Source organism: Trichosurus vulpecula, chromosome 9, assembly GCF_011100635.1.
Source record: "Trichosurus vulpecula isolate mTriVul1 chromosome 9, mTriVul1.pri, whole genome shotgun sequence".
Lineage (NCBI taxonomy): Eukaryota > Metazoa > Chordata > Mammalia > Diprotodontia > Phalangeridae > Trichosurus > Trichosurus vulpecula.
Genome location: NC_050581.1, coordinates 85,704,158 through 85,732,041, shown reverse-complemented (window position 1 = coordinate 85,732,041; position 27,884 = coordinate 85,704,158). Strand labels below are relative to the sequence as shown.

The 27,884-nt window shown below is 37.5% G+C and overlaps 1 protein-coding gene across 4 annotated transcripts in view; it reads right to left on the bottom strand.

The window, feature by feature from the left end:
- The window catches only part of RIC1 (RIC1 homolog, RAB6A GEF complex partner 1), a 155,042-nt gene that overhangs the window by 119,265 nt on the left and 7,893 nt on the right, over positions 1 to 27,884 (bottom strand). For 3 of the 4 annotated variants that reach the window (XM_036737720.1, XM_036737722.1, XM_036737721.1), the window contains exon 2: positions 10,115 to 10,222. The exons of the other annotated variant lie outside the window; for it this stretch is intronic. In XM_036737720.1, coding sequence (XP_036593615.1) covers positions 10,115 to 10,222 — 108 coding nt within the window. The remainder of the gene's footprint in view (positions 1 to 10,114; positions 10,223 to 27,884) is intronic. 4 annotated transcript variants of the gene reach the window in all.

Genomic DNA, 27,884 nt, shown 5'->3' with positions numbered 1-27,884 from the left:
CCAGTTTCTTGGAGTTTGATGACTCTGGGAGAGTGAGGCTGATGACTATGCAACTCTGCCTCCCTTAAATAGAGGGTGAATTCACCCTCGAGTCAAGACATGACCCCACTGGTCCACTTCTAAAACAAAGGACGAAAAATAATTTAGTTTAAAGTAGCTATTAAAGGTAATGATTCAATAAATAGAATAATAATAGCTTAAGTCTCCCTAGGAAGAATCTCTTAGTTCAGTCTTCCACTCAGAATACAAGCCCTTTATTAACTTCTTTTGTATATGGTCTTGGCCTCTGTGTTTGAATTCTTATGGTGACAACTTATTTACCAATTTCAGGTGTTCAGCTGTGTCTGACTCTTTGCGACCCCATTTAGGTCATGAAAATGAAGGACAAATAACATCTGGTCCAACCTAGGAGGGTATGGTTTAACTTACTTGGCAGAAAAAACAGGCCATAGAATTCAAGGATGCAATTAAATCCAATTATCTAAGGAGACCTACACACCTAGTTTCATCTTGCAACTTTTCTCCACATCTTCCCACTAGTTCTCTGCATAATGTTCAGATATTTCACATAATCACTAAAAAAAAAAAAATAAGACTTCATTACACTGGCCTATTTTAGTATTTCTAATCTACAAATTACGATACCACTCAGAAACTCCATGTATAATCACAGAATCTCAGAGATGAAAAAGATATCAAATTCAAACCGTTATCTGAAACCACAGCCCATCTCAAATATTCTCAACAAATGGTTACTTAGCCTTTGTTCAAAGACCTCCAATAAAGGGAAATCTTTGTCCATTTCACCTTTGAATAACTTTAAATGTTAAGACATTTTCCCTTACACCAAAATCAAATTTACTTCTTTGCAGCTTCTAAACCACTGGTCCAAGTTTTGCCCTCTGGGACCATACTGAACAGTTGTAATACCTCTTCCACACAAACACCCTTCAAACACTTGGAAGACTTAGTATGCTGACCCCTTATAACCCTTCTCTTATCTAAGTTCAGCAACCCTAGTTCCTGCTTCTCTTCTCTAGTCTATCCTTCACATAGCTGCTAAAATAATGTTCCTAATACACAAGTTTACTCCTGTTACATTCCACTGACCAAAACCTTCAGTGTCATCCTATTAGCTTTCATTTCGAACAAAATATTGCATTATACATGAAAATAATCTATAATTTTAAAACCGTAAGACCAAGCCATGGGTCATGAGTAATACTGCAATGAAAGAAGTTGCAAAATCCACAACATTTTAAAAGAGTCAGGATGTCAAAAGGGACCAATCCCAGAAGTGATTTAAGATAGAAGCTGGAGTCTAATGATATGTCACAAAGAAAACATGCAGAGCACTCTAATCTTCAGGATTCTGAAGACTACTACTCATATAAATTAAGATAGGAGAATCAGGAGAAGGTAATTATTACAGGTATATAGCAGCACCTATGCATAACTCTAAAATACAGTGGTGTTTTCTTCCATTTCTAGCTCTGCCTTTTCTGAGCCATCTTTCTACCTTTAGGGACACCTGCTTAAATACCCTACTTATATTTAAGCTCTCACATTCCTTCCCTCCTCCCTCCATGATGAAAATTTCCATTGTCTTGCTCTCAGAAACCTGATAAAGGAATTTGCTGTGACATTCACTGATTCTGATCTCTCCTATGGGAATTTACCACTAGCAAACCTAGAGAAGAATTTCAGCATTAGTAAATTGTTTGGAGGAGATATTTAAAGGCAAAGAAGCCTTGTTAATTCCCTCCAAATCACACCACTATGAGTACATTCTAATTATTCCTAAAGGCTATAAGACATTCTAGACTGTATAGTCTACTCTCGGCTTTTAAGTTAAGTTTACAATAAAGAACTTCGACATTATCAAGAGTAACACCATCACCTTCAATTCTCCTAAACTAGGATGTTCCTGGGTGATTTAACTCATTTTTATACCATCTTTGTTGATTCTTTCAATATATTTCCCATACCTCTTCATTGCTTTCCTTTTTACTGTCAGTGTTTCTGGTCAAAGATGTATCTCTTTCCTGAACTATGAGAATTACATTTCCTGAGTTCAGATACTATATTCCTTAAATTTCTTATCACTACCACCAAAACATTTAGACACCCATTTTAACAATCCTGATTCTCTTCTAAAACATTATAGTTTATTCCAAAGATGTCTTCATCACTTATGAAGAAAACATACTTTACTGTACAAATGGAATAAGAACAACATATAAAAAGTCCTAAGCAAAATTAACTCAAAATTGTAATTTCCATTCCCAATTACTTATTTTGAAAAAAATTAAAATAGATTCCATACTCTGGGCCCAATTTATCTTTGCCACAACCAACAGTGGCTAGGTTAAATACTTAATGGGCCTCATGTAATGAATGAAGAAGGTTATAACATGGGTGACTGTTAGCTGCTAATGTCAAGATTGGCTATCATATTTGTTTGGAGTAGCTGGTTGATTGAAGAGCCTAGTGAAACTACTACAGTCATTGAGTTTTATAAAGCCTGTTAGATAAACGTTTTTGTTGGAAGCTCATTGCAAATGGTAGCATAATGCAGTATGGTAAAGTAGAGAGGTACTGGTCTGGGATATCAGAAAATCTAGTTCTACTTCTAGCTCAATCACCAGCTTGCTTCTACTTAGTATGTGGAACCTCAGGAAGTGACTTAATGTCTTTGTGCCTCAGATCCATCATAGATAAATTAATTCTTGACCTATACAACTCACATGGTTACTATGGGAATGAAGTAAGATTGTATGTGTAAAACAGTGTAGAAAAATTCAAATGAAAGTTATTAGAAGCTCCAAGGCACTGGGAGAATTATCCTGATGGTTTCATAGTTGTTAAAGAATTAATGGTCAAGAGGATTATTCAAGAAAGTAGCTGCGTGGTGCAGTGGATAGAATGCTATACTTGGAATCAAAAAGACCCCAGACACTTACTAGCTGTGTGAACCTGGACAAGTCGCTTAATCTCTGTCTACCTCAGTTCCCTCATCTAAACATTGGGGATAATAATATCACCTAACTCCTAGGTTGTGTAGATAAAATGAAATAGGGCAGCCAGGTCGTGCAGTGAGTAAAGCACTAGCCCTGGAGTCAGGAGGACCTGAGTTCAAATCTGGCCTCAGACACTTGACACACTAGCTATGTGACCTTGGGCAAGTCACCTAACCCCCACTGCCCTGCCTTCCCCCCTCCAAAAAAAAGAAAAAAAAAGATAAAATGGGATATTTATAAAGCACTTTGAAAACCTTAAAAGTACTATATAAATGCAAGTATTCAGTAGTAGTATGTTGAAAGGATAGCAAGCAACTTGGGACAGGAACTAGGGATAATTAGGTTGGAGAAGAGAAGACTTGGCAAACTGGGTGGATGGGTGGAGGAGATAAACAATTCTCAAGTACTTAAAGAGCTAACATGTAGAAAGGGATTAGATTATTCTGACTGGTTTGGGCAGAGCCAGGAACCAGAAGTGGAAAGCACAGAAGATTTTTAGCTTATTGTAAGAAAACACATCCTTATAATTAAAGCTGACCTAAAGTGAGACAGCTAACTACCTTAGCTGGTGAATGGATTATCAGCTGTTTCAGGAAACAGTTAATTTTCCAACATTGGAAGTCTTTAAGCAAAGACTGAATGAGCACTTGTCAAGATTCTGGATAGGGGATTTCTATATAGGCAGGGCTGGACTAGATGGTCATTGGGATCCCTTTTAACTGAGATTCTGTGATTGTGTGTGCCTCACACACAGGGGCTGTTTATAGTTGTAAGAGTACTTAAAAGGCCAATGTTGCTTAAAGCCAGAAAGTCAGAATGACTATCAGAAAGGGCACAGAACAGAAAATGTAAATGGAAGACCAAAGCAGCACCATGACGGTGACTGGAAAATGATGTACCTATAATCAAAACACAACCAGGAACTCGGGCACAATACTGCCAGAAATTGAGGTCAGGGAATAGGAGTGGAACAGGAATACTGAAATTCAGGGTATGGTACCAGATATGGAAATTAGGAAACTAACAAAAATGAAGGCGGTGAAAAAGGAACAGTTTAATAATGATGATAATAGCTAGCATTTATTTAGCACTTTAAGATTTGAAAAACATTTTATATATATTAACTCATATGATCCTCAAAACATTCCTGTGAGGAAGGTTCTATTATTATCTCCATTTTACCGATGAGGGAACTGAGGCTGAAAGACGCTAAGTAACTTGTCCAAGGCTATACAACTAATAAGTATCTGAGGTAGAATTTTAATTTAGGTCTTTCTTACTCCAAGTATAACATATCACCTAGCAGCCTACCCAATTTAGACAGAAAAGAGAAATACATTAAATGGGCAACTATTGATTTTATAATACATAACATTTAAAATGTTACATTTTAAGTTTGGTTAAAGCATTATTTTTTAAAACTCAATTCAACAATTTGACAAACATTTAAGCTCTTTATGTACTTGCATAGGTTATGCACTCTGGCTGGAAAATGCTAAATATCAACTATGTATTAGTACTTGATGACTGAAATATTGAGCATCTCTATATTTGGAAGTATACAGACATTTCAATTTTTCAATTTCATCCATAAGTCTACATAATGCGACTCAATCATTGTAGTAACTCAGTTTAACTATTTCAGGTATATGACCAACAAAAGAGAGGTAATACTGAATGTTAAAAATGCTAACCAGTACACAGTACAAAAAAGGATCTTTATAACTACTATAACTTTTTTATAAGTTTGATTTCTTGGAAGTAAGATTTGTCTTTGGTAAAATAGACATTGGCAATGTTAATCCAAATCACCTGCAAATGACAAATAGCCTAAACCCTGTGGTATTACTAAAATATCTTGGGGAAAAATGCTTGAAAGTGAAAGACTCTACCGTTCATGCAAATATCTTCATGGGTCCATAAATTATTTGTCTACTTCCTGCACTATAGTTACTAATATGTCATATCTCAGATATAATTATATATGCCTAGACAAAAACACCACATTATGTTAAACCTATTCAACATAGCAAGTTAATTGGCTAAAGACCAAGCAATCTTTCTTTTCAAAGCTGTAAATAAGTGTCTCAGTTACAGTATATAAACTAAGGAAATACCTGAGTTAGTTCTCAAAAGAATAATACAGCAGTAAAAAAGATTAGTCTTTCAGCAACCACAAACATATGGACAACCGCCAGAACTAGAAGCTCAGATAAAATTTTAAAACAAACTAGTTTTTTTTGGCAGGGAAGTAACTGTACCCAAAAGAACCATTTTCCTGTCGACCCCTCGGGGCCAGGGGAAAAAAAAGACTTTATGCACATAGTATACTTACTCATTGCTCTCCCCCTAAGTGAACCCTCAAATTTACCACATTCTTAACACCTGTGGTCTGGGCTATTGTAATGGTCACCTAACTTTTCCTAGCCTCTAGTGTCTTTTCTGTAGTCCACCCTTTACACAGTTGCCAAAATCTCCTTCCTAATAATTCCCAGGTCTAATGACATCACATTACCCAGTTCCAAAACTTTCAATGACATCCTACTGGCTGACAGATAAGGTGAGAGCTTTTCAGACTGGAATTCAAGGCTTTCCACAATCCAGGTCCAACCCAACTCTCCAGCCTTATTTCTCAGCAGTCCTCTTCATTCCACTACAGCAAAAGTGAGCTGGTTCCTCTATCTTAAGGTAACAGATCATAAATCTGAGCTTAGGATCCTAATCCAGACCTGATGCTATCTAGTCAAAAACCTCATTTTACAGATGAGGAAACTGCAGTTCAGGAAGGCGAAGTGAATTGCCAAAGGTCACACAGGTAACAACTGATAGGTGGGATCTGAACCCAGGAGATGTGACCCCAGAGCCTGGGTTCTTTCCCCTGTAACCCTGACTTTTCCCACCTTTGTGGCTTTCTGTATGCTAGTCTCTTCAGATCAGCCTATCTTCCTAGTATTTTCCTGCATGGATCAGCTCAAAAGCCACCTCCTCTTTGATCCTTTCCCTAAGTCCCCTAGGTAGGAATAAACTATTGTTTCTTGAATACCTTAATCTACCATTTGCCTCTTCTACGTATTCAACCATTTTAAACTTAATGTTAGTTGTGTACATCTCATTCCTATGCTAAGTGGTAAGCTTGGCTTTTTATTTTGAACACCATACCAGTCATTCTTTAGTGCTTGCTGAAATAAAAAACATTATTATTGGGTGACAGTAGCTGTAAAAGCAGGGGGGTTGAGGGTAAAGGGAGTGAGGGGAAGAAAAAAGATGCCTGAAAAATTAACTTAATATTTAAAGCCTATGCTTATGCCATTTAAAAATAATGAAGGTCATTAAAGAAATGAATTTTTCAGAGTAATGCCTAGTTTAATTTGTTGGACACATTGAATCTAGCATGTTCAAAAATCAAGAAAATTTTACTGCAAAAATAAAATCATGGGGCAGCTAGGTGGCGCAGTGAGTAGAGCACTGGCCCTGGAGTCAGGAGGACCTGAGTTCAAATACGGCCTCAGACACTTGACACATGTACTAGCTGCATGACCTTGGGCAAGTCACTTAACCCCAATTGCCCTGCCCCCCCCCAAAAAAAGCAAAAAAATAAAACCATGATTATATCTTATCAAGCTCTTTACAAGACTTTCACTTAAGACAATTAAGACCCTTAAGACTAATGCCATCAACAACAATATAAAAAATATAAAATCACTAATAAAAGAATTCAAATTAAAATAACAGAGATATCTCACTTATCAAACTGAAAAAAAAAATGAAAAAAGTAAGTGTTTTTGTAGCTAAGGGAAAACATGCTGGTAGAGCAATAAACTGGTCTAATTATTCTGGAAAATAATATGGAATTGTCTGAAAAAAATTACTGAGCTGTTCACATTCTTTAATACCACAACTGGGGCTAATATATGCCAATCAATTAGCAAGTATTTTTAAAATGCTTATTATATATCTGACACTATGCTAAATGCTAGGGATAAAAAGGAACGCAAAAAACAAGCCTTGGCCTTAAAAAGCATATTATTTTAATGAGGGAAATAACATGTAAATGACTAGGTATATACAAGATATATTCAGAGTAGATAGAATATAATCTGAGAGAAGTCACCACCAGATGGAGGGAAGAGATAAGGCCTCAGAAGCGGGCTTGAGCTACTTGAGTGAATAGAGCATATAACCTTGAGTCAGGAAGACCTGAGTTAAAATGTGTCCTTAGATACTCATCAGCTGTGTGACCCTGGGTAAGTCACCTAATCTGTCTGCCTGTTTCCTCATCTGTAAAATGGGGTAACAACAGCAGTTACGTTCCAGGGTTTCTGTGAGGATAAAATGAGATAATATTTGCAACACATTTTGCAAACCTTAAAGTGCTATATAAATTCTAGCTATCATTACCATCATTATAGGAAGCCAAAGATACCAAGAGGCAGATGTGAGGGGGAAGAGCATTCCAGACAGGAAGAACAGCCAGTGCAAGAGCAACAGAGATGGAAAATTGAGTGTCATATTTGAGGAAGTGCAAGTAGGCCAGAAGTACAAGTAGTACAGAGGGGAGTAAGGTATTAAAGAGGCTGGAAACGAAGGAAGGGGCCAGGTCACAGAGTTTTAAATTATTCCTAGCAGCATTATTTATTATAGCAAGAAGTTAGAAACAAATAGTGGTAGCAAGTGGGAATCAGCTGAACAACCTGAAGCACACATTCATGTAATGGTACAGTATTACATCAAAAGGAATGGACTCAAAGAAACATGGAATGGTGTGTAGGAGGAACTGGTACAGAGAAAGCAGAACCAAACAATATATACACTGACTACAATACAAAAAGCAACAAAACTTAGGTCAAATGTAATGGACATTTTTTTTATATCTTTTAATAGTAAACAACAAAAATAGAAAATTATAATACTGTTGGTCAAAATCACTTTACTAGAATTTTGCTAAACTTCTGTGCGTTTTCAAAAGTGACTACATCAAAAAAAAAATTTATCAGTGAATTAAAAAAAATACTAGAGAGACAATATATTACAGGGGAAAGAGTACTGGACTTGGAGTATGAGAACCTGGACTAGAATACCAGATCTACCACTTATTACCTGAGGGACATCGGACAAGTCACTCTACTTTGATGAACTTCAATTTTCTCCATTTGTAAAAATGAGAAGGTTGAACTTAAACGACCTGTAGGATCCCTTTCAGGTCCAGATCTATGATCCTATCAATAGCACCATAACACCAATGAATCTAAGTAAATTAATTTGTATTAAGCAATCACCATTCAAAGATGTTTAATTTGTCAGTCAATAGACTCTCTAAAGTGCATATGCCCACAGACTTTAAAATCTATCTACATTACTTTGTGGGCGATTTAGGAACTGTTCAATAAAAAGTATCTAGGGAGCGGTAATGCATCTTCAAGACCCTTCAGACAGAGATAAACTAATCAAAGTGATTTGAACAAAATATTTCCCAAGCAATTTTAATCAAGCAAGAACAATATAGTTAAAATACTCTCACGATAACTAAACAGGAAATGGATAGTATGTGGGTAAGATAAAGCTTGATTCTTAGAAGCCCTAAATTTAAAATTTTATTGCTAGTTATCTTTTCATACTTAATCTCCTCAACCATAATACAAGAGTCCATGTGTTAAGGGTCAAGTCTTATACAGTATCTCTCAGTCCATTGCTTAGTATCTTGCAGATAACATTCAATCAGTAAGTTTTATGTCTGAAATGTATTTCTTTCTGCCACTAACACCTCGCAGTATTCCTCTTCATATACTCAATGCTCCACATCTGCAAACTCATCATTTCCCAAACTCACCACCATGCCTTTGCTTATAATTGTTCTCCCTCACCTGCAATGGCTCTTCCACCCAGTCAAACTTGTATAACTTCAATGCTCTGCCCTAAGCAATGTTCAAAAATCTGGGACTTCAGTGAAATGCAAACTCAGTACCAATCAACGGTATAATCAAATAGCCCAAAAAAGGTAATGTGACCTAGATTTAAAAAATAGTGTCCAGAGCAAAGAAGGTAATAGTCTCACTGTGTTCTGCACTAGTCAGCCAACATCTGAACTATGTTCAATTCTGGGCCCATTTTAGGAATGACTGATAAGTTTGAGAACAGCCAGAGACCAAGACAGTGAAAAGCCTTGAGTATATTCTCTTAAGGATTATTTGAAGAAATCGGAGATAATTAGTCTAGAAAACAGAATACTCAGGGGGAGATAAGGTAGGTGTCTTCAAGTATCTGAAAGGCTATTCTGTAAAAGAATTCAATTTGTGCCATTTGGTTCCAAAGGAAAGAACTAGGAGCAATAGGTTGATGTTGCAGAGAGGTAAATTTAAGCTTGATATAGAGAAAAATTTCCTAACAATTAGAGATATCCAAAAGTAAAATAGGTTGTCTCAAGAGGCAGTGAGCTCCTCTACATTAGAGATCTTCAAATGATAGCCGAACAACCATTTGATAGATATGCTGTAGAGAGGATATGTATTCAGCTACAGTTTGGATTAGATGACCACTGAGTTCCTTTCCACGTCTAAGATTCTAAGCCTGAATTACTAGTAAGGTATGGTACCAAAGACAAAAATGGAGAAATCTAGAAATGGAGTTCACTTCGGCATAAAGATGATGACATTGGTTTTAGACATTTAATGCACTGGCTGATGACAAAATATTCAAGTGGAAATGTTTCGAAGCCTGATGTTGTATGACTAAAAGTCACGAGGAGCAGTCAGGGCTAGAAATGCAGATTTCTTAGTCATCTCCATAGAAGTAATAGCTGATATAATAAGAAACTGGATTTTCAAAGAATAGAGTGCAGAGTGGGAAGAAAACTTTAAACTAGTGAAGTAAACAAATAAGTGACTTGACAGGTAAGAAAAGAACCTAGAAAACAACATAGTGCCACAGAAGCCAGGGAAATTTTTTTTAAAGGGAGAAATTTTTTTCAAGAAGAAATAGATTCAAAACAATGTGTAATGCTATAGGAAGGCCATTTATCCAAGATAATTTTTTTTTAACACCACAAGACAATTATTTTATAAGAAGGTACTATCAAAGCTAGAAAATCCCCTACTTACTGATACAGCTATCATGGTACTATCTGGCCTCCATTCAACTTGCTTGTAGGATCCAAACTGAGAAGATGATTTTGCCAGTTCCTTGTAGGTTACGATTAACACGCTAGGCTGGCCAAGAAAAAAAAAAGTTGCATTTTTATTGACATCAAAACAATACACAGAATAATTTCAATCAGATAAGTAATCTCAGGCAATTCTCATCAAATATTCTAAAGGATTTTGAGAAGGCAACATAGCCAATATTCAGTCAAGAACTTACTATGACGTGCTCAATTGTTCTTAAGAGAGATAAAACATATTATATATATGATAGAATTGTTCTCAAAGGGTTTGCAATCCGGACAAGGAGAAAAAATGATACCCTTAGATACAATGTAGTATATAATTGAGCACTAAAATGTAGGACACGAACTCTTCAGTGCTGTAAGAGGTCATTGATCTATGTGGGTTAGATTAGTTGGAAGTCTTCACAAGAAATGTGATTTTATTTGTCTTGAAAAATTTAGAATAAGAGAAGAGAAAAGGGGAGAGCATTTTAGGTGAAAGGAAAAGGAAAGGAAGAGAGAGGCAGGCTTGAATTTGAGTGTATAAAGGACAATAAGAAAACAAACTTTATTGAGGGGTCTGGAGGTCCATGCAGTGTGGTAGTGCCTTTGTATCCATACTGCCCAGAAAATAAGCTCTGAATAAATGTTTGTTGAGTGACTGACAATGACTGAAATATAATGGGGTCACAATGCCAGCATGAGTGCAAACTTGCTGCCCTGAGCAATAAATAGGGTTGGAGTTTTCATAGTTTCTTAAAGTTACAGTTTAAAAAATAATTCCAGAACTTTCGCAAAATGGTAAAGTTTTCTGGATATGCTAACATAACTAGTAATAAACCCAAATTTAAATCTAGGAGTTTTAGGCCAGTGATTCTACCGCTTATTCACTCATTTATTTCTCAAACCCCTGGTTTTCACTGAGTTTCTATCCCCACCAATCAGTTAAACATTCCACATCTTTCTAGGGATCTCCTAATCAATTCAAAAGTTATTCTCCTCCTTCTTTTAATTCTTCTCTCCTTTGTCTTCTGTTACATTACGGTCTCCTGGTTTTCCCACAGCTATCTTAACTGTCTAAATCACTGGCTCTCCTTCTTCTTCCCAAACCTTTAATGGATGTATTTTTTCGAGGTTACCTTTTTCTCTTTAGTATCCACTCCCAAATGGTGATTTCATTCACTCCCATGGCTTCAACTAGTATCTCTAGACAAATGAACTTTAAATCTCTAGCTTAAAACCTTTCCCACAAGAACTTAAAATGCCTATACGCAACTGATTCACAAACAACTCTACCTGGGTCCCTGAGATTCAGCATCCATAACCTACAATGCTAATATACTACCTACTCTGTCCCATAGCACCAAAATGTTAAAAACAACAAGAATAATAATGACCCAGCACTCCATTAGTACTAAGCACCTAGGCACGTGGGAGCAATAAGACACCAAGCACCTATTACTCACTCTCTATAAGTGGATAGTAGAAAGTAGGACTTAGGCCCTAGGGCCCTCTTAGGGAGTAGGTTTGGATGAACGGAACCTTCTGCTACATGTGTCTTTTGCTACTTGGTCTTGTGTCACCAAACCATCTGAGAAAATAACAGCTCAGCCCTTAGAGAAACCTACTGCTCTATGCCTAGCAGTCACATAGCTATTAAGTGTCAAACAGGATTTGAATTCAGGTCTTTTTGTCTCCAAATTCAGCACTTACCAATTGCGCCACCCAGATGCCTCATGTTGAATTTATTAGGGGATAGAACCTGTGTTACTGAGAGAATGGATGAGGAAACTCCAGATATTGCAAGTCCACACCTTTCTCTGCAATTTAAATCTCAATAGTTGCCCAGAGCACCAAGAGACTGAGTTAAATGGCTACAATCACAGAAGCAGTACAGAAGTGGAATATGAATTCCAGTCTTCCTGTCTTTGAGGTCTCCTCTCAATCCACTATGCCACCCACTCTCTCCACTGAATTTTTATACCTTTTTTAAAAAAATGAATGAACGAAGCATTTACTAATCACTAACTATGTGCAAAATACTGTGCTGGGGCCATCAAGGAGCTCCTATTTTATTGGGGGAGACAACACATGGAAGGATTTGGCTACAGGTTAGCTAGAAAGGTTCCGTGGTCCTTAGGGTACAGCATCAAAGCATATTAAATACTTCTTTAATGTCATCTCCACTGATAAAATGACGGCAGTTTCTGATATTGAACCATTTGCAAGAACTTTTTTCTGGAAGCTGTGGCTGTATCAGTCTACATCTCCACAGCGACTGCTTCCAGGATGATGGCTGAGGGCACTGGGCTGGAAGCTGTGCTATTCCCAAGGCTTTGGCGTTTGGGGTACTGGGATGTATCTTCATCAGGATTTGAAGGGAGATGGTGGGTCAAGGTGGTGATGGTGGTTTCCCTTGCAGGTTTCCTGCCTTGTAGGTGGTAGTTAGTAGCTGGTGGTGATAACCTTTAGTCCCTTCTCCAAAGCAGTTGCTTCCCTGGATGATGGCTGGGCTGAAAGGACTAATGGTCTGGGGAGCTACTGCCATTCCCAGAGCTCCTGCACCTGACCCTCTTATTGGGGACCAGTGGTCAACAGTTGTTGCTGAAAGTGATAAGGAGACTCCCATTCCACAATAAGTTCTCCCCTCAATGAAAAAGTAACAAAGCTGGACCCAGTGGCGATCTGCAGTTTCCCATGCGATTGTCTTTTTTCTGTTCTGTGTGTATATAAACATTTATTCTTTGTGCACTGAAATGACTTCACTCACTCTACCTCACAAATCTAATCTATCGCCAAATGTTCTCTTTCTCAAATACTATCGAATGAGTTATTTATTTATGAAATATTTAGCACAGTGAGGGGACTTAATAAATATTTGTCCTCTTCCATCCATCCTCATGTATGTCTTTGCCTTTTCTCAGCCACCACTCTGGTACAGGCCCTCATGCCCTCATACTTAGACTACTGTAATAGGCCTCTGCTTGGTCTTCCTGCTTCAAGTTTCTCCCCACTCCAGTCTACCTGCACTCACCTGTCAAAATAATCTTAAAGCCCAAGTCTGACCATGATACCTCCTAAACCCCAGTGGCTCCCTATCATCTCCAGGATCAACTATAAAATCCTCCCTTTGGCTTTTAAAGCTCTTCACAACCTGAACCTTTCCTACCTTTTCAGCCTTCTTATTTATACTTTATTCCTTTCTACCTTCCACATACTCTATAATCAAGCAACATCAGCTTTTCTTGCTGTTTCAGACACTATCCTCCAACTTTCGACTGTCTTTTCACAGGCTGTCCTCCATGTCTGGAACACTTTCTTTCTTCTCCTCCTCCACCTCCTGGCTTCTTCCCTTGATTCCTTCAAGAGCAAATCCCACCTTTTACAAGAGACCTCTCTTGCTCCCCCCACCATCCTTCCCCCTGAGATTTCCTCCTCTGTGTGTGTGTGTGTGTGTGTGTGTGTGCAAGAGCACACAGGCACACACACAGGCATTTATACATACATATACACACACATATATTCTTGTATATACATATAGTCATTTGCAAAACCCAAAGCTTCAAGAAAAAAAAAATGCTACAAAAGCCAAAGAGAGTTCAAGAACCAAGGAATCATGGGTTTTTTTTTTTGCCTTTTTTTGCATTCCCAGAACTTACCACAGTACCTGGCCATCACTATTCAACAAAAACTGTTGGGAAAACTGGAAAGCAGGCTGACAGAAACTAAGTATAAATCAACATCTCCTCAATGGCCAGGGGAAGATTTTATTCTCAAACATGAACAGTCATAAGATTGCTTCTCTGGAATGCTAATAGATCAATGAAAACCAGCTTATAAGTACCTGAACAGAATCAGTTCAAGTAACAGTTCAATTCTAAACAGACAATTCAATATTAGTGATATTTATTCAAAAGGTAAGGCAGACATAATTCCAACTTCTACAAGAATAGACTTTATAATATGAAAAAAGATAAATTTTAAGTATACAAGAGCTGTCAGAGAGTTAAATAAAACGGAGCAAGTTAAAAGAATATAGAATTATAACAATTAGAAAGATCTAAGTTACTCTGTTAAGAAGTCAAACTTTTTAATGGCAAAAAGGAGATAATAATGCCCCATCTGCTTATCTAGAAAATCAAACTTTTTCTTTCAACTTTTGTTGGAGGGCAAATTTCAGTAGTCACAGTCACCAAGTATAAAACCATTTAAAGTCTTATACTTATTCATAGTAAGAACAGCACCCCCCCCAAAAAAAAAACAGCTACCACAAAGCCCATGTACTCCATAAGAATTCCATCACCTCCAGATTTTCACACAAACAACTGTGTATAAAAATTGTGGCAGCTGAAAATGAATAGTAAAGAAGTAGAGAGCTGCGAGATACTAATGAAAGTAGGAAAGATAAAGGAACTACGAAAAGACTGAAAAATCATGTAAGCATAACAGTATGGAACCCATTTTAGGATGGAGGAAAATAGCCCTAGACATATTAAAAATTCTCAAGTCATTATAGCCCAGCATAGTAGAGTAGCTATTATTCAATAATGACCCCGAGTCATCAAGAAAAGGTTCCATTATCTTCAATATACTCTGTTCAAGAGAGGCAATATGATGTAGTAGATAGAATTGGCTTTGGTTGTTAAGATCTGGGTTTGAGTATTGCCTCTGCACACACTAGCTTTGTATGTAGCTGTGGTTAAATAACTTAACCTCACTATCCAAGGCAACTTTCTAGGACTGTAAGTTACAGGAAAACTGCCAAGTTTCCAAACTGATGAGGTCACAGATTCAGACCAAAACAAATACTCTGTTCAAAAAGGGCACAAGTATGTAACTCATACTTCAAAATATTTCCAAAAAGATGGGTCAGGAAAAAAATGTTGCTTAAAGGAGTAAGCTTAAGTTATTTGGAAAATTAATTGAAATGAAATTTTTTATTTACCAACATTGCCATGGGAAATAAGATGTTACTTTATCTAGAAATACTGTAATATGCTAAACATGAAACTTAAAAAGATTACCCATTCATATTTACATCCTCATTTCTTCCTGCAATTTATCTTCCCACTTCCATTTTACAGCAGTCTTTACTCAACTTTATTCAAAATAGGTCTAAGTATGAATACTTTTTTTAAGCTGTCTTTCAGAAACATCCTTGCAGACAAATTTATAAACCTATTTTTTTTTAAGTAGTGGTGGCCCCACTTACATGTATCACCATCTTTCCATCCCTAAATAGCATAACAATAGAAACCTAGCAGTGATCACCATATCAGGATGTTAATAGTCAAATATTTAATGAATCCCCCTTCAAATCCGCTTACCACAGAATAATAATAGGACAATAATAAGTATCAACAATTTGTGTAGCAGACTGAAAAACTAAGGGACTATACCTATAAGTAAGACTAATAAAGTCAACCTAAAACTGGTCAGTAATGATGATCAAAGTTATATACTATGAGAAGATACAACACAATTTGGGAGGGGGGAAATTTACCCAAGAGCCAATTATGATTGAAGAGAGATCTTACCCACACCATTCTAGCCACAATCTCATACGTAAATTAAGAATGCTTTATAGTTAAGCCAAAGTTGTTTGGCAAGACTGAAGAATCTGAGGTAGCAACTGAAACATGATGACTGACAATAAAATGTTATAGCAAGGTCTTTAAAACCGGACAGTAACACCCATACTAATTTGGGGAAAGGATCAGATCTCAAACTATACTTCAAAGTAGTAGTCACCAGAATGAAGGCTAAAAAATAGCGAGGTTAGTTAGTGGAATGGATTAAATATACAACATATGAAAGTGAGAGAAATTATTATTAATAACCAATGATTTGGGGAAATTCAGATTTCCCCCTTTTTCTTTTATGACCTCAGTCTCTAAAGGTTGAGCTAACCTTTTCCTCTATCCAGACCCCACTCAGGTGAGGCAGCTATAGTGCAGTAATCAGGTTTGGCTGGGGATAAATATTTTGAATAGATTGCCCGAGGGGAGGAAAGACTTAAGAATTAACCACTATAATTGTATATTATTATGTATTAATTTATATACATTATAAATATAAAATTTAAAAATTAATTTATTTTCAGTGTTCAACATTCACTTCCATAAGTTAAATTTCTCCCCCTTCCTCCCCAAGACAGCATGCAATCTGATATGGGCTCTACACATACATTCCTATTAAACACATTTTCACATTAGTCATGTTGCATGGAAGAATTATAACAAATGGGAGAAACCATGAGAAAGGAAACAAAACAACACAAAAGAGAAAATAGTCTGCTTCGCTCTGCACTCCGACTCCATAGTTCTTTCTCTGGATGTGGATGGCATTTTCCATCATGAGTTAGGGTCCAGCCCCTCGTTGTAATACAGTAAACAGCACAGTTAAATGAAGGCCTTAATTTTATGAAAACTACTTGTAATTATCTTATCAGTGGTTCATAAGTAAATAATTAGTATATCAGTGGCTCAAGTAAATATTTCTGAAACAAATGTAGATGTTTTAGAAGCACTTTCTTGTGTAGCATGAAACATTCCCTGCAATTATACTATTAAACTACTGCTCTCCAAATACTGTTAATGTAAACCTCTGCTAAGCCCCTGCCTTAACTCTCACAAATTTGGAATTAATGGCTTCCTAATTAATGTTTACCATATATGAAACTACATATCTTAACAGCATGGTTGATTTTAAGGTACAGAGATCAAATTGTGACTAGGAAAAGAATTAAACAATCTGAATATGCAATATCTTGCTAAGTTCCTCTATACACTCCCCTTCTGAAATCCTATTTATTCCAATGGCTTCAGCTATCATTTCTACAAAGATCATTCCCAAATCTTTATCTCCAGACCTAAACTACCTTTCACTTGCCAAGCCCACACTTAATTACTGATGTTTGTAACCTCAAGCTCAACTTGTCTAAAACCAAATTCATAACTGTGAAACATTTTATCAGATATTTATCATGCAGAAGAAATGCCCCATGCTGTAGGGATAAAGTACAAGTTGGGATATAATAAAGGCAAAGAAGAAATCCAGATAAACGTGCCAGAAGAAATTGCGAGAGCAAGACTGTTCCAAAAAAAAACCCAACAACAAAACCATTTCCCCCTAATTTCCCTATTTCTACTAACGGTAATATACCTTTCTCACAGTCAGGTTCAGAACCTCCAAGTCAGAATGTTAACAGAAAACAGCTCCATAGCTCTGCCACTGAGACATGTTTGACTGTGCACAAGACGCTCATTTTCTCTCCTATAACATGTGTATATCACTAACTGTAGCATCTGCCTCATATTGTTGCTATACTAGTTATGAGAGAACACACATAAAAAGCCTCTTGTAACCAGAAAGTATCATATAAAAATGAACAGGTTATCCTCTTCCAATCTATCCATTACACTGCTGCCTGAGTAATCTTCCTAATAAACTTTTCTAGTCAAAAACAAACAAAAAAACCCAAACAAGCAAACCCCCAAAACCTTCGGTGACTCCCCATAGCTTGCCAAATAAAATATGGACCCCTGGTCCCTACCTCCTTACTGAAGCCTTCCTTGACAGTTCCCCCACTCTCAATCTCCTCAAATTTCTCATGTCACTTTGCCGGTCCACAACAAATTCACAATAACCATCTAATTACTCTAGGGGTTTAGATATCTATACTGATAGAAGTACTCAATCTGATAAAATCACAACTCCCTTAAGTGCTGAAATAGGTTAAGTGCCATACGGGGGTTTAAACAAGAAAAGACAAAAAATCAGAAAAGGAAAACATCACTTTTGGTTGGGTTATTCATGGAATGCTTCATGAAAGGTTGGGCCATAAAGGATTAATGAGATTTCCAACAAGGAACAAAATAAATTGTGTAAATAAATAGCACAAAACATGGCTGCTAAAGTGGAAGGAAACAAATTACGGTTTTGTGAATTGTTGAGGCCAAAATCCAACACCATCCACTGCTGGACGACCCACCAGTAATGTCTCTCCAAAAACTACCTATGTCTTAGCTAGAGTAGGCTTTCATCTGAGGACCAACCTATCAAACTAGGCCCAAATTCCAGCCTTTTCCATCTTGGAAGGACTTACCAGACCTGATAACTCACGGTCATCTCTAAGATAGGACAATAAGGAAGGGCTTTAGAGGAAAAGTCCCAAAGGTAGATTAAAGAGACCATGATTCAAGAGAGCTACTTTTTCATGAGTAAGGGTGGATGATCCTCTCTCATCTCAATTAAAATAATCACCATAGGCTTAGACACCGAAAACAACTCAATCCACTCCATTATGAATTAGAAAGAAATGTAGGGTTGGCCTGCTGGATGAAGGCAGATGGTGCACCAAAAGAAACATCTTATAACTAGCTAAAAGAATCAGACATATCCCTGTGTGGGATGAAAGATCCTCACCAATTAAAAGTTAATAAAGAGCCTTCTCAGGATGGGAACTGAAATAAATTTTATCCAATTCTCGAGAATTGGACATCCCCCACTAGAACAAATCCAGCAAGGGAGGTGCTTTACAAGGGGCAAAGCACCCATAATTATACCTAACACAAGAGAATTCCCACCCACCTCTGACCCTTCTCACCACTGGCTGGGAGGTGGGCTTACAATCTGAGCATGAAAGCTAGACAAAGAACTGGGAAACTGAGGCACAGAAACTCCAATTTCCATTCCCTTAATGATTACAACTGAGGTGACATCTATAAATCTAAAGAAGGAGAATAGGTTAAGTAGAGAAAAACAGGTCATTATGACCCTGTTCTTACTGAGCAAATCTTTAAACCAGAACCAGAAAAAAGAACAAAAAGTTTCAGGGAAAACTTTCCCAGAGGCTGAGCCATCAGATTCTCATGGCCTCAGAATTTTTCCACTTCCCATTTTTCGTGATCTTTAAACATTTCTTAGTATAGATACAGATATATATATATATATATATTTATACATATCTTCCCTGTGAAGTCTTCACATTTTATTTACCTCACACACCCCTGAGCTTACCTACAAAAATAGCAATAAGTAGTGAGCCAGTCTAGCAAAGGAAAACTCCCCGTTCTGGAACCCCTGAGAAAGGATTGTTCTTTGGGAGGAGAGAGTTCTCTAAGTGACTTAGATTTTAAAAAGACACTCACAAAAGCTAGCATATCTAAATCAAGAGAATATACAGGAAAGCAGTAATGAACAAATAAAAATAGTGCCAAGAGGAATAATGCCCAGAAAGAGTTGAGGCTTACCAAAAATTAAAGTACATTGAAGTAACTTCTGGAAAACGTTCTCAAATTATTTATTAAATTGTTCATGTCCTTTGACACAAACATTCTGCTACTGGAAATGTACCCCTCCAAAAGCTCCAAACAGAAAGAAAGATCAATATATACAAAAAAATCATAACAGTATTAATTGTTATTCAGAGAACCACAAAAAGACTAGTACACTAGTCATTAGCAATGTAATTGAAGTAACGTAGTATAAAGAAAGTAGAACCAATTTTTTAAAAAACTAGACCAATATAGACAATGCCTATGATAACATGAATAAAGACAAATTTGAGAGGCCACAAAACTCTACTCAGACAACAGGATATATCTCTCTTTTCTTTTAACAATAAACAAATTGTTTTCAGGGAATGTATGTGCATGGAGGGAACAAATGAGTGTTTGGTGGGAAGCATCTTATCTTTAAAAAGTATCAATAAATTTAATTTGGAAAAATATATTGAGGACATAGATTATGTCTTCGCACCCACCATGATACCTAACATACTGCTGAGCCCTTGGCAGGTACTCAATACTTATTGAATTTCTGGCACTACTTCTTTGTCAAGTAATTCTTTTGTATTTGTGTTTTGTTATTCCTTCTAACTTTTGGGGAGGGCATGTTCTTTAAGGTCCAAGTTTATTGTATATCTCTGTGATAAAATGGTTTCTTTAGATGCCTCTCTCTTTTAGTCCACATCAGGATTACTTATTATACTCTCAATTTTATTTTTCAGAGATTTCTATCAAAAGCAGCTCAATAGGCTAATGAGGCCTTAGATACTTACTAGCCGTGTGACTCTGTGTAAGTCATAACCTCTCTTTGCCGCAGTTTTCTCAACTGAAAAACAGCACCTACATCTCAGGGTTGTTGTGAGGACCAAATGAGATCATATTTGTAAAATGTTTCAACACAGTACCCAGCACAAACTGAGGGGTTTAGAACAGCAAGTGGTAGTGGGAACTGAGTGAACCACACTGACTCCATCTTGTGACTCAACTCTGGAGCTAGCTCAGTTCTCTTTCTATTCAATTACGGGTCCAGCCCAATTTCTGTCTTGTAAGAAAACTTTATTCAACTGTGGGAATTGTGAGAAAATCTTATTGATTTGTCTGAACCTAGCCCTATGTGGCTGTGAAAGTATTTAGAAACCCTTAAACAGACTTGCATGAACTGATGCTAAATGAAGTGAACAGAACCAGGAAAACATTGTACACAGTAACAGCAACTCTATGAAATGACCAACTTTGATAGACTTAGCTCTTTTTAGTAGTGTAATGATCTAAGACAGGGCTGTCCAAAATGAGGCCTATGGGATTTATGCAGTCCACCTACAAGCATAGAAATTTACATAAATGCTTTAGTAAACTAGCAAACAAAGCTGAGCTACCACAGAGCTCTCACTAAAATGGCAAATCAAAATACACTGTCTATTGCTTCAATAAAAATCTAAGGTTGGACAGCCCTGATCTAAGACAAATTCCAAAAGACACATGATAGAAAATGCTATCCACATCTAGAGAAAGAATGATGGCATCTGAATGAAGACTGAAGCACACTATTTCTCCTTTTTTTTGTTTTTTCTTTCTTGTGGTTTTTCCCTTTGGTTCTAATTCTTCTTTACAATATGACTAATGTGGAAATATGTTTAATATGATTGTACATGTATGGCCTATATCAGACTGCATGCTGAGGGGGAAGGAAAGGGAAGGAGAAAAAATTTTAAACTCAAAACTTTATACAAGTGAATGTTGAAAATAAAAAATAATAATAATAATAATAAAGAAACCCTTAACTAAGGGTCTAGCCTATGTCAATCAGAAACCCAATCAGATCCAAAGACTGATGCAAGGAATTTTTTCACAATTACACATCTCAAGCAACTCATATCTTTTATCTGAAAATTGGCCCCCTACTGGTCAGTCAGTTATTGTTTCCATGTTCCTTTGAGTGAATACAGTGGCGGCCAGGGGGAGGGGGTGGGGATGGGGATGGGGTTAGGGTTAAGCGATTGGGACACCTCTTTTTCTGATTTCAGGGAATTTGTATTTGTTCACTCTCCTCCTCCCAACTTCAAATGCTCCTAATAAAGATTATTTATCCAACTGGAAATCAGATTACCTAATTTCATATCCTGGTTAATTGTTTTCTTTTAATTAATTGGCCTGATGCATAGAAGTTTGTCTCCCCCTGTGTTTGGGGTCCAGGGCCAAAGCTGAGGAGGCCTGGTCTTGGTTTGTTGAGCAATTGGTATGCATTGCTTAACAAATCGATATGCTAGGAAGCTCAAGACTTTCCTTGTTTTCTTTCACCCATCATATCACTTCCTCCCTTTCTTCCTTCATCCCTGTGACCATTTAGAGCAAATATCTACGAACTCAGAACTATATCAAGAGTGTGCAGTGGCTGCCAAAAAGTTAATGCAAACTTAGGCTGCATTAACAGCAGTACAGTGCCTAGAATAGAGTATGATAGTCCTACTGTACTTTGACCTGGTCAGATCACATCTCAAGTGCAAAGTTCACTTCAGAATGGAATTTTAAAAGGAATATTGGCAAATTAGAGTAAATCCATAAGAGAGTGACCAGATTGGTGAGGAATACTGAAATAGTGCTGCATGATGCACAGTTTGAGGAACTATACGTTTTTTACCTGAAAAAAGGATGAACAAGGGTATGCTTACTATTCAAATGTTTGAAAAGCTATCATTAGATTTCATCTGTATAGCTCCAAAAAGAAGAACCAACAGGTATAAGTGAATTTGGCAAATTTCACTTCGATATAGGAACTCTTTCAAGAATGGCTAACTTGAAATGGGCTTCTTTTCAAAGTAGTCAGCTCTCCATCACAGTTAGTATGCTAGACCAATTTCACCCTGAAGATGTTATAGATGTTACCCACATACTTCTAAGTAAGAAGAAAGTTGTACCATATAAGAACAGCTGATATATTAATATCCCTTTATAGTGTATAGAACTTTTATATTCAGTTTATCTCATTGGATCCTCACAACAATCCTGGTTAATGGGACATAATGACAACAATAACTTGACTATTTTACAAGATAAGGGCACTTGTACTCAAAGCAGTAAAATCGTTTGCAGATAGTCACAAAGCCAGTAAATGGCAGTACCAAAAACTTCTATTTGAGCTATAGGCTTTCAACTATATCACTCTATGGACCCTTTCAACTGTATGGGTAATTAGGGGCTGAAAAAATGATAAAACAATGTATACCTAATTCTATGGATCTATGACATTCAAAATGATTACCGTCAAGACCTTAAATATACATCTTTTATTTAAAAATGTCATGTTTTCAGCTTAACAATAGCTCAAGAACCTGGCAGTCCCTGGCATCCATGGCAGAGCAGAGAACTCAAAAGTCACCATACAACACGACTGCCAATTATAAACCACTCTGAGTATCTAGACATAGCAGTAACATCTCCAAACTTCACCCTCTGGGCTGATCCTAGTCATTCCACAAAACCTAGGTCTCCAGCTCACTAATATTCACTCTTCAATAAAGACCATGTTCCTGGCACATAGTAAAAACTTAATAAATGTTTCCTGAATGAATAAATGCTGTCCTAATAGCATTTCTTGACAAAGAATGAAAATGTTCCCTGCTACAGACACTGTATAGTTCTCTTGGAGAACTAATAAAGCTAGGGCAAAAGTTGATAAAGGAAACAAGTGTCACATTGTATCAAAATATGCCATTGAAAAAGGTAAAAGAGGGGCAGCTAGGTGGCCCGGCGAGTAGAGTACTGGTCCTGGAGTCAGGAGGACCTGAGTCCAAATCCAGCCTCAGACACTTGACACACTTACTAGCTATGTGACCATGAGCAAGTCACTTAACCCCAACTGTCCTGCCTTCCCCCCTTCAAAAAAAAAAAAAAGGGCATATATATAGCCCAGCTTCACACACTCAACCTCTGGCTGAGAGGATGTTTTCAGTCCAGGTTGGCCTGGGACCCACTTTCACTCATCTACACCAGCTACAATTTGACTTTGGCCTCATCTATTTAACCAGTCTACAGAGTCACTTCTTCCCCTTTGTACTGTTGGCACTGCAGTCCTTATCAAGAACTTGCTATTCCAAAAAGTTAAACAAGTGCGGCTTCTCTCTGATTCACACATTAGTTACCCATTAGTTACCGCATTCCCCCACCCCGTTTTTGTCAGTAATGACACATTTGGGGGGGGGGCGGTGTCTAGTTAGAATTCTGGAGTTGTCTTTGACTCTTTCCTCTTGTTCATCCCGTACAACCAATCTGTTATCCTTAAAAATATCTTTCACTCTCCTCTCCCCCATTCTAATTGCTAATAAACTAGTCCAGGTCACCTAACATATAACCTACTGCAACAGCTTTTATTGTCTTCCTGACTTCAATTTAATTCAACAAATATTTATTAAATGATTAAGTAGTAACTACAACTCCTTTTAAAAAATGACAATCCCTGCTTTCAAATAGCTTTCAGTATACTTGGAGGAAGAAAGGATCAAGAGATGTGTATATACAGAAATAAGGAAGACATATATTACTTAGGGTATGAGTGAAGCAAAGGACAAATTTTGCTAAGATACTAAAAATTTGAGAAGAGAAAGAACACTTTCGCCCAGGAAGATCAGGAAAGGCTTTCTAGACAAGAGGCCACAGAAGCTGAGCTTTGAAGGAAGAGAAGGATTCTGTAAGGTAGAAATGAGAATGGAATGAATCCCAAGCATGGGAGAATGGCCTAAGAAATACATGGATACAGAAGATGGCATGTCAAATTTGGGAAACATTTAACAGTCAATTTTGGCTGGAACACAGAATGTTATAAGAAGTGCTGGAAAGGTAGAGTGAGGCTGATTGGGATGGATCTTAAATGCCAGCTCCATTCTGTAAATTTATTCTACATACGAAGACCAGAGTAAACTTTAAAAAAAAAAACCACAATGTTCAAATCAAAACTTTCATCATGTCACGTCCAGAATCAAAAACTGTTAGTAGCTTCTTAGTGTTTATATTTAAAGTCTAAACTCTGATTAACTTTTAAGCCCTATTTTAGGCCCTACCTTACTATCCAATCTTATCTCACAACTCCTCAATACAGATCCTCTTTGTAATATTAATTAAGTTGGGATTTTTTTTACTGTTTTAGAATGCTAAATTAACTGTCTTTGATTGAGCCTTACCAGGTGCAAAGTCCCAGGCCCAAACCCCCATTTACTACATGCTAAACCCATGTGGGCTTGAAGCCCTCAAGAGCCCTAAGGGGAGTTGCTAAGACCAAAGCCAATAGTATGCGGCTAAGTTCTGGTGGCTCAGATAATGTTTGATGACACCCAAAGACTGTATAAAAAGAGAGAACAGAGCTATTTGCTTGAGGCTTTCGCTCCTGGAGGAATGTTGGTGTGGGACTCTGGGCAGCTACTCTAAGAGCCTCCCGGCTGGTCAAGCCAAATGTTGATGGTTTCTTGGTAACTATGAATTGTGATCTGGTCTGTTTATATTGTGTATGTTTGTAACTTGTTTGTTACTTGCTCTGAAATTCAGGTTGCTGGCTTTTCCTCCTGAACTAAGGGAGTTTATATGTATATGTTGGATTAATGTAAGATTGTTAACCCCTTAACGTTACATTCCTTAGTAAAGCAGATCAAAAGAACCTATGCTGGCAGCATTCTTGTTGTTGGGCTTGTGTTGGTCTTTCACCCCCACAATAGCTGCTAGCCAAGTTGCTGCAACACTCTGCCACACTCATGCCAACATCACACTGTTTTCTATTCACTCTCCGTCATTACCACCTAGTATCTTTGTTCATGCACCTTCTACTTCCTGGAATATCCTCTCTACTTTTCTGACTATCTGAAGCCTATCTATATCACTGGTAGGCTCAGACTAAGTCCTTCCTTTTTTTTTGTTTTGGAAGGGGGAAGGCAGGGCAATTGGGATTAAGAGACTTGCCCAAGGTAACATAGCTAGTAAGCGTGTAAAGTGTCTGAGGCCGAATTTGAACTCAGGTCCTCCTGACTCCAGGACCAGTGCTCTACTCACTGTGCCACCTGCCCCGAGTCCTTCCTTCAAGAAACCTTTCCTGACAGCCAACACAATCTCTCCTATCCTTGAATTACCATAGTACTAGAAGGCTGTGGCAGTGGACTCCAATATGGGGGCTGCATAACCCCAGTGGACAGTGGCATAATGATAAGAGGTAACAAATCAAGAGTGGAAAGATGGGTCTCAGTCCACCCTCCTAGCTGTAGTCATTCATTGAGCTTTCCTCTAACACAATTACACCACCATCCTTATTCATCATAAGGCACCATTCCTGCATCTGACCTGCTCTCCCAATAGCTATGCAAACTCTCAAACTCTCCCCTTCTGTACAATGTGTATGCAGGACCCATTTGAACAATCTCCACTTCCCGGGATACTCACATCCTATTCCCAAATTACTTCATGGCAGTTAGTTACCCCTCAGCCAGGTGGGTTCTGTGCTGAGGCAGCCGGTGGGTAAATAAGTCATATTCCCCTTCTGCTTTCCATTTTTGTTTGTGGTTGTTGTTCCCCTGTGGAACTGAATAAACTAATCTGGATGAACAAACATGGATGGGTTATTCTCTACATGGCAGAGATCATCACATGATATCTCCCATCCCTCTTCCAACTTCCTTAATTCCATCAAGGACATGAGGCTCCTTTACATTTCCCGAGTTCTAACCTTCTTAACTTTGATTCCTCACTTAACCAAAACTGTTCTTTTTAAAGTGACCAAGGGTCCCAAATGCCAAAGCTGATGGTCTTTTCTCAATATTCATCTTTCTTGTCTTTTCTGTAGCATTTCACGCTGTTGATCACTTTTTCCTCCTGGACACTTAATCTTTCATGTCTTGCTGAAAATGATCACTTATAAAAACTCTCATATTTGTAAAGTTAAAAAACTTGGAAACAAAACTGCCTGTTTAAAAATCTTCCAAATCAGGTTTCAGTGTGTTTGAATTAATTTATTAAAATTATGGAAGATGCTAAATCTTCCCATTAGTTTGCAAGAACTAATGAAAACCTGCAAAGACCATTATCAGGAAAGATGAAAATACATTAGCCAAATACCAACAATAATTTTGGCATTATTGGTACAGGAAATTGTGGATCTAAATATGATTGTGAAACTAGCTATGACAATCATTAAAACCAAACACTGAAATAAAGTGAACTTAGAATCAGACCTTTGAATCCCTCTACCACAAAGTGTTAAGCAAAGCCTTTCAAAAATATTCAAGCAAATTCAAATTCTCTCATTAAAAATGTCATTTGTAATATTTTAGGGAGAACAAAAAAGTTTTATGCCATTGATAACGAAATAATATTTTAAACTTTATTTTATTTTCTTGTACCTTTTGTATAAGTTTTATAATAGGTTTAAGTATTCATATAATTATACAAAAGTAATTATATACATAATTTATTAATAAGTAAACATACATATATTTCTAGAGCATACAATTTAAGACTTAATTTTAAGTCATATTCTCTGTGTAATCTTGTCTTCTCGAAAGGAATATAAATATCCCTATGCAAAAAGGAGCTGATCTTATACCTCATCTGTACCTAGGACAAGCAAATGATAAGGCTGATATAGAGTCGAATGAGCACTAAGATGGATGATTAGACATTTTTTTGATTCCCCACAACTTCTTAAACCTTCCAAAACATAAGTAATGTGCCAAAGATAAAGCAACTTCAGCTGACTCTACGGTCTAGGACACTGAGAATACAAAAGGTTTAAAAAAAACAAAACATAAAATGACCCTCACTGACCCCTCTCCCACCTCTCACACTACAGGGTGCAAGGCTGCACTAGCAAATCCAGAACTCTACTTACAGGTCAGGGCTTGCAACAAAAACAAACACCACTCCATCTCTATGCCTTCCTTACAGTATGACCTAGGTTCAAAGTTGCAGAAGTTTGCTCAGGCAGAGACAGCCAGCCAGTGGGACTGGTAATAGCTCTTCAGGAGTAAAAGCCTGCTAAGGCCCCAAACCCTGTAGTACCACTGAAACAAAGGTCTGAAATGCCCATGATGGGGCAGACAACCCTGTCGTACCAGCACAGCAGCTTTCTGATCTTCTCAGAGGAATCAGGAGGGGGAGGACACGGTGTGTGGGTGAGTGTGGGAGGTGAAGGTGTTGTGCAGTATTCTATTAATCCTGAGGGAAAGAGCACTGCATCCACCTGGGGCTAGTTTACTAACCACCCAAGTCACTTGTGGCACGGATCTGGGCTGGTGAACTAAGAATTGCAAAGCATGGGAGGAGGATGAGATACTTTGAGATCCAGTCGCCAAAGTAATAACCATTAGAGAGGATAGAGTCAGAAAAAGATGAAAGAATAAGAAAGGACAGTCAAAGATGTCTGGAAGATAAAAACTCAAAGACCTTGGACATAAGCAGATAAAT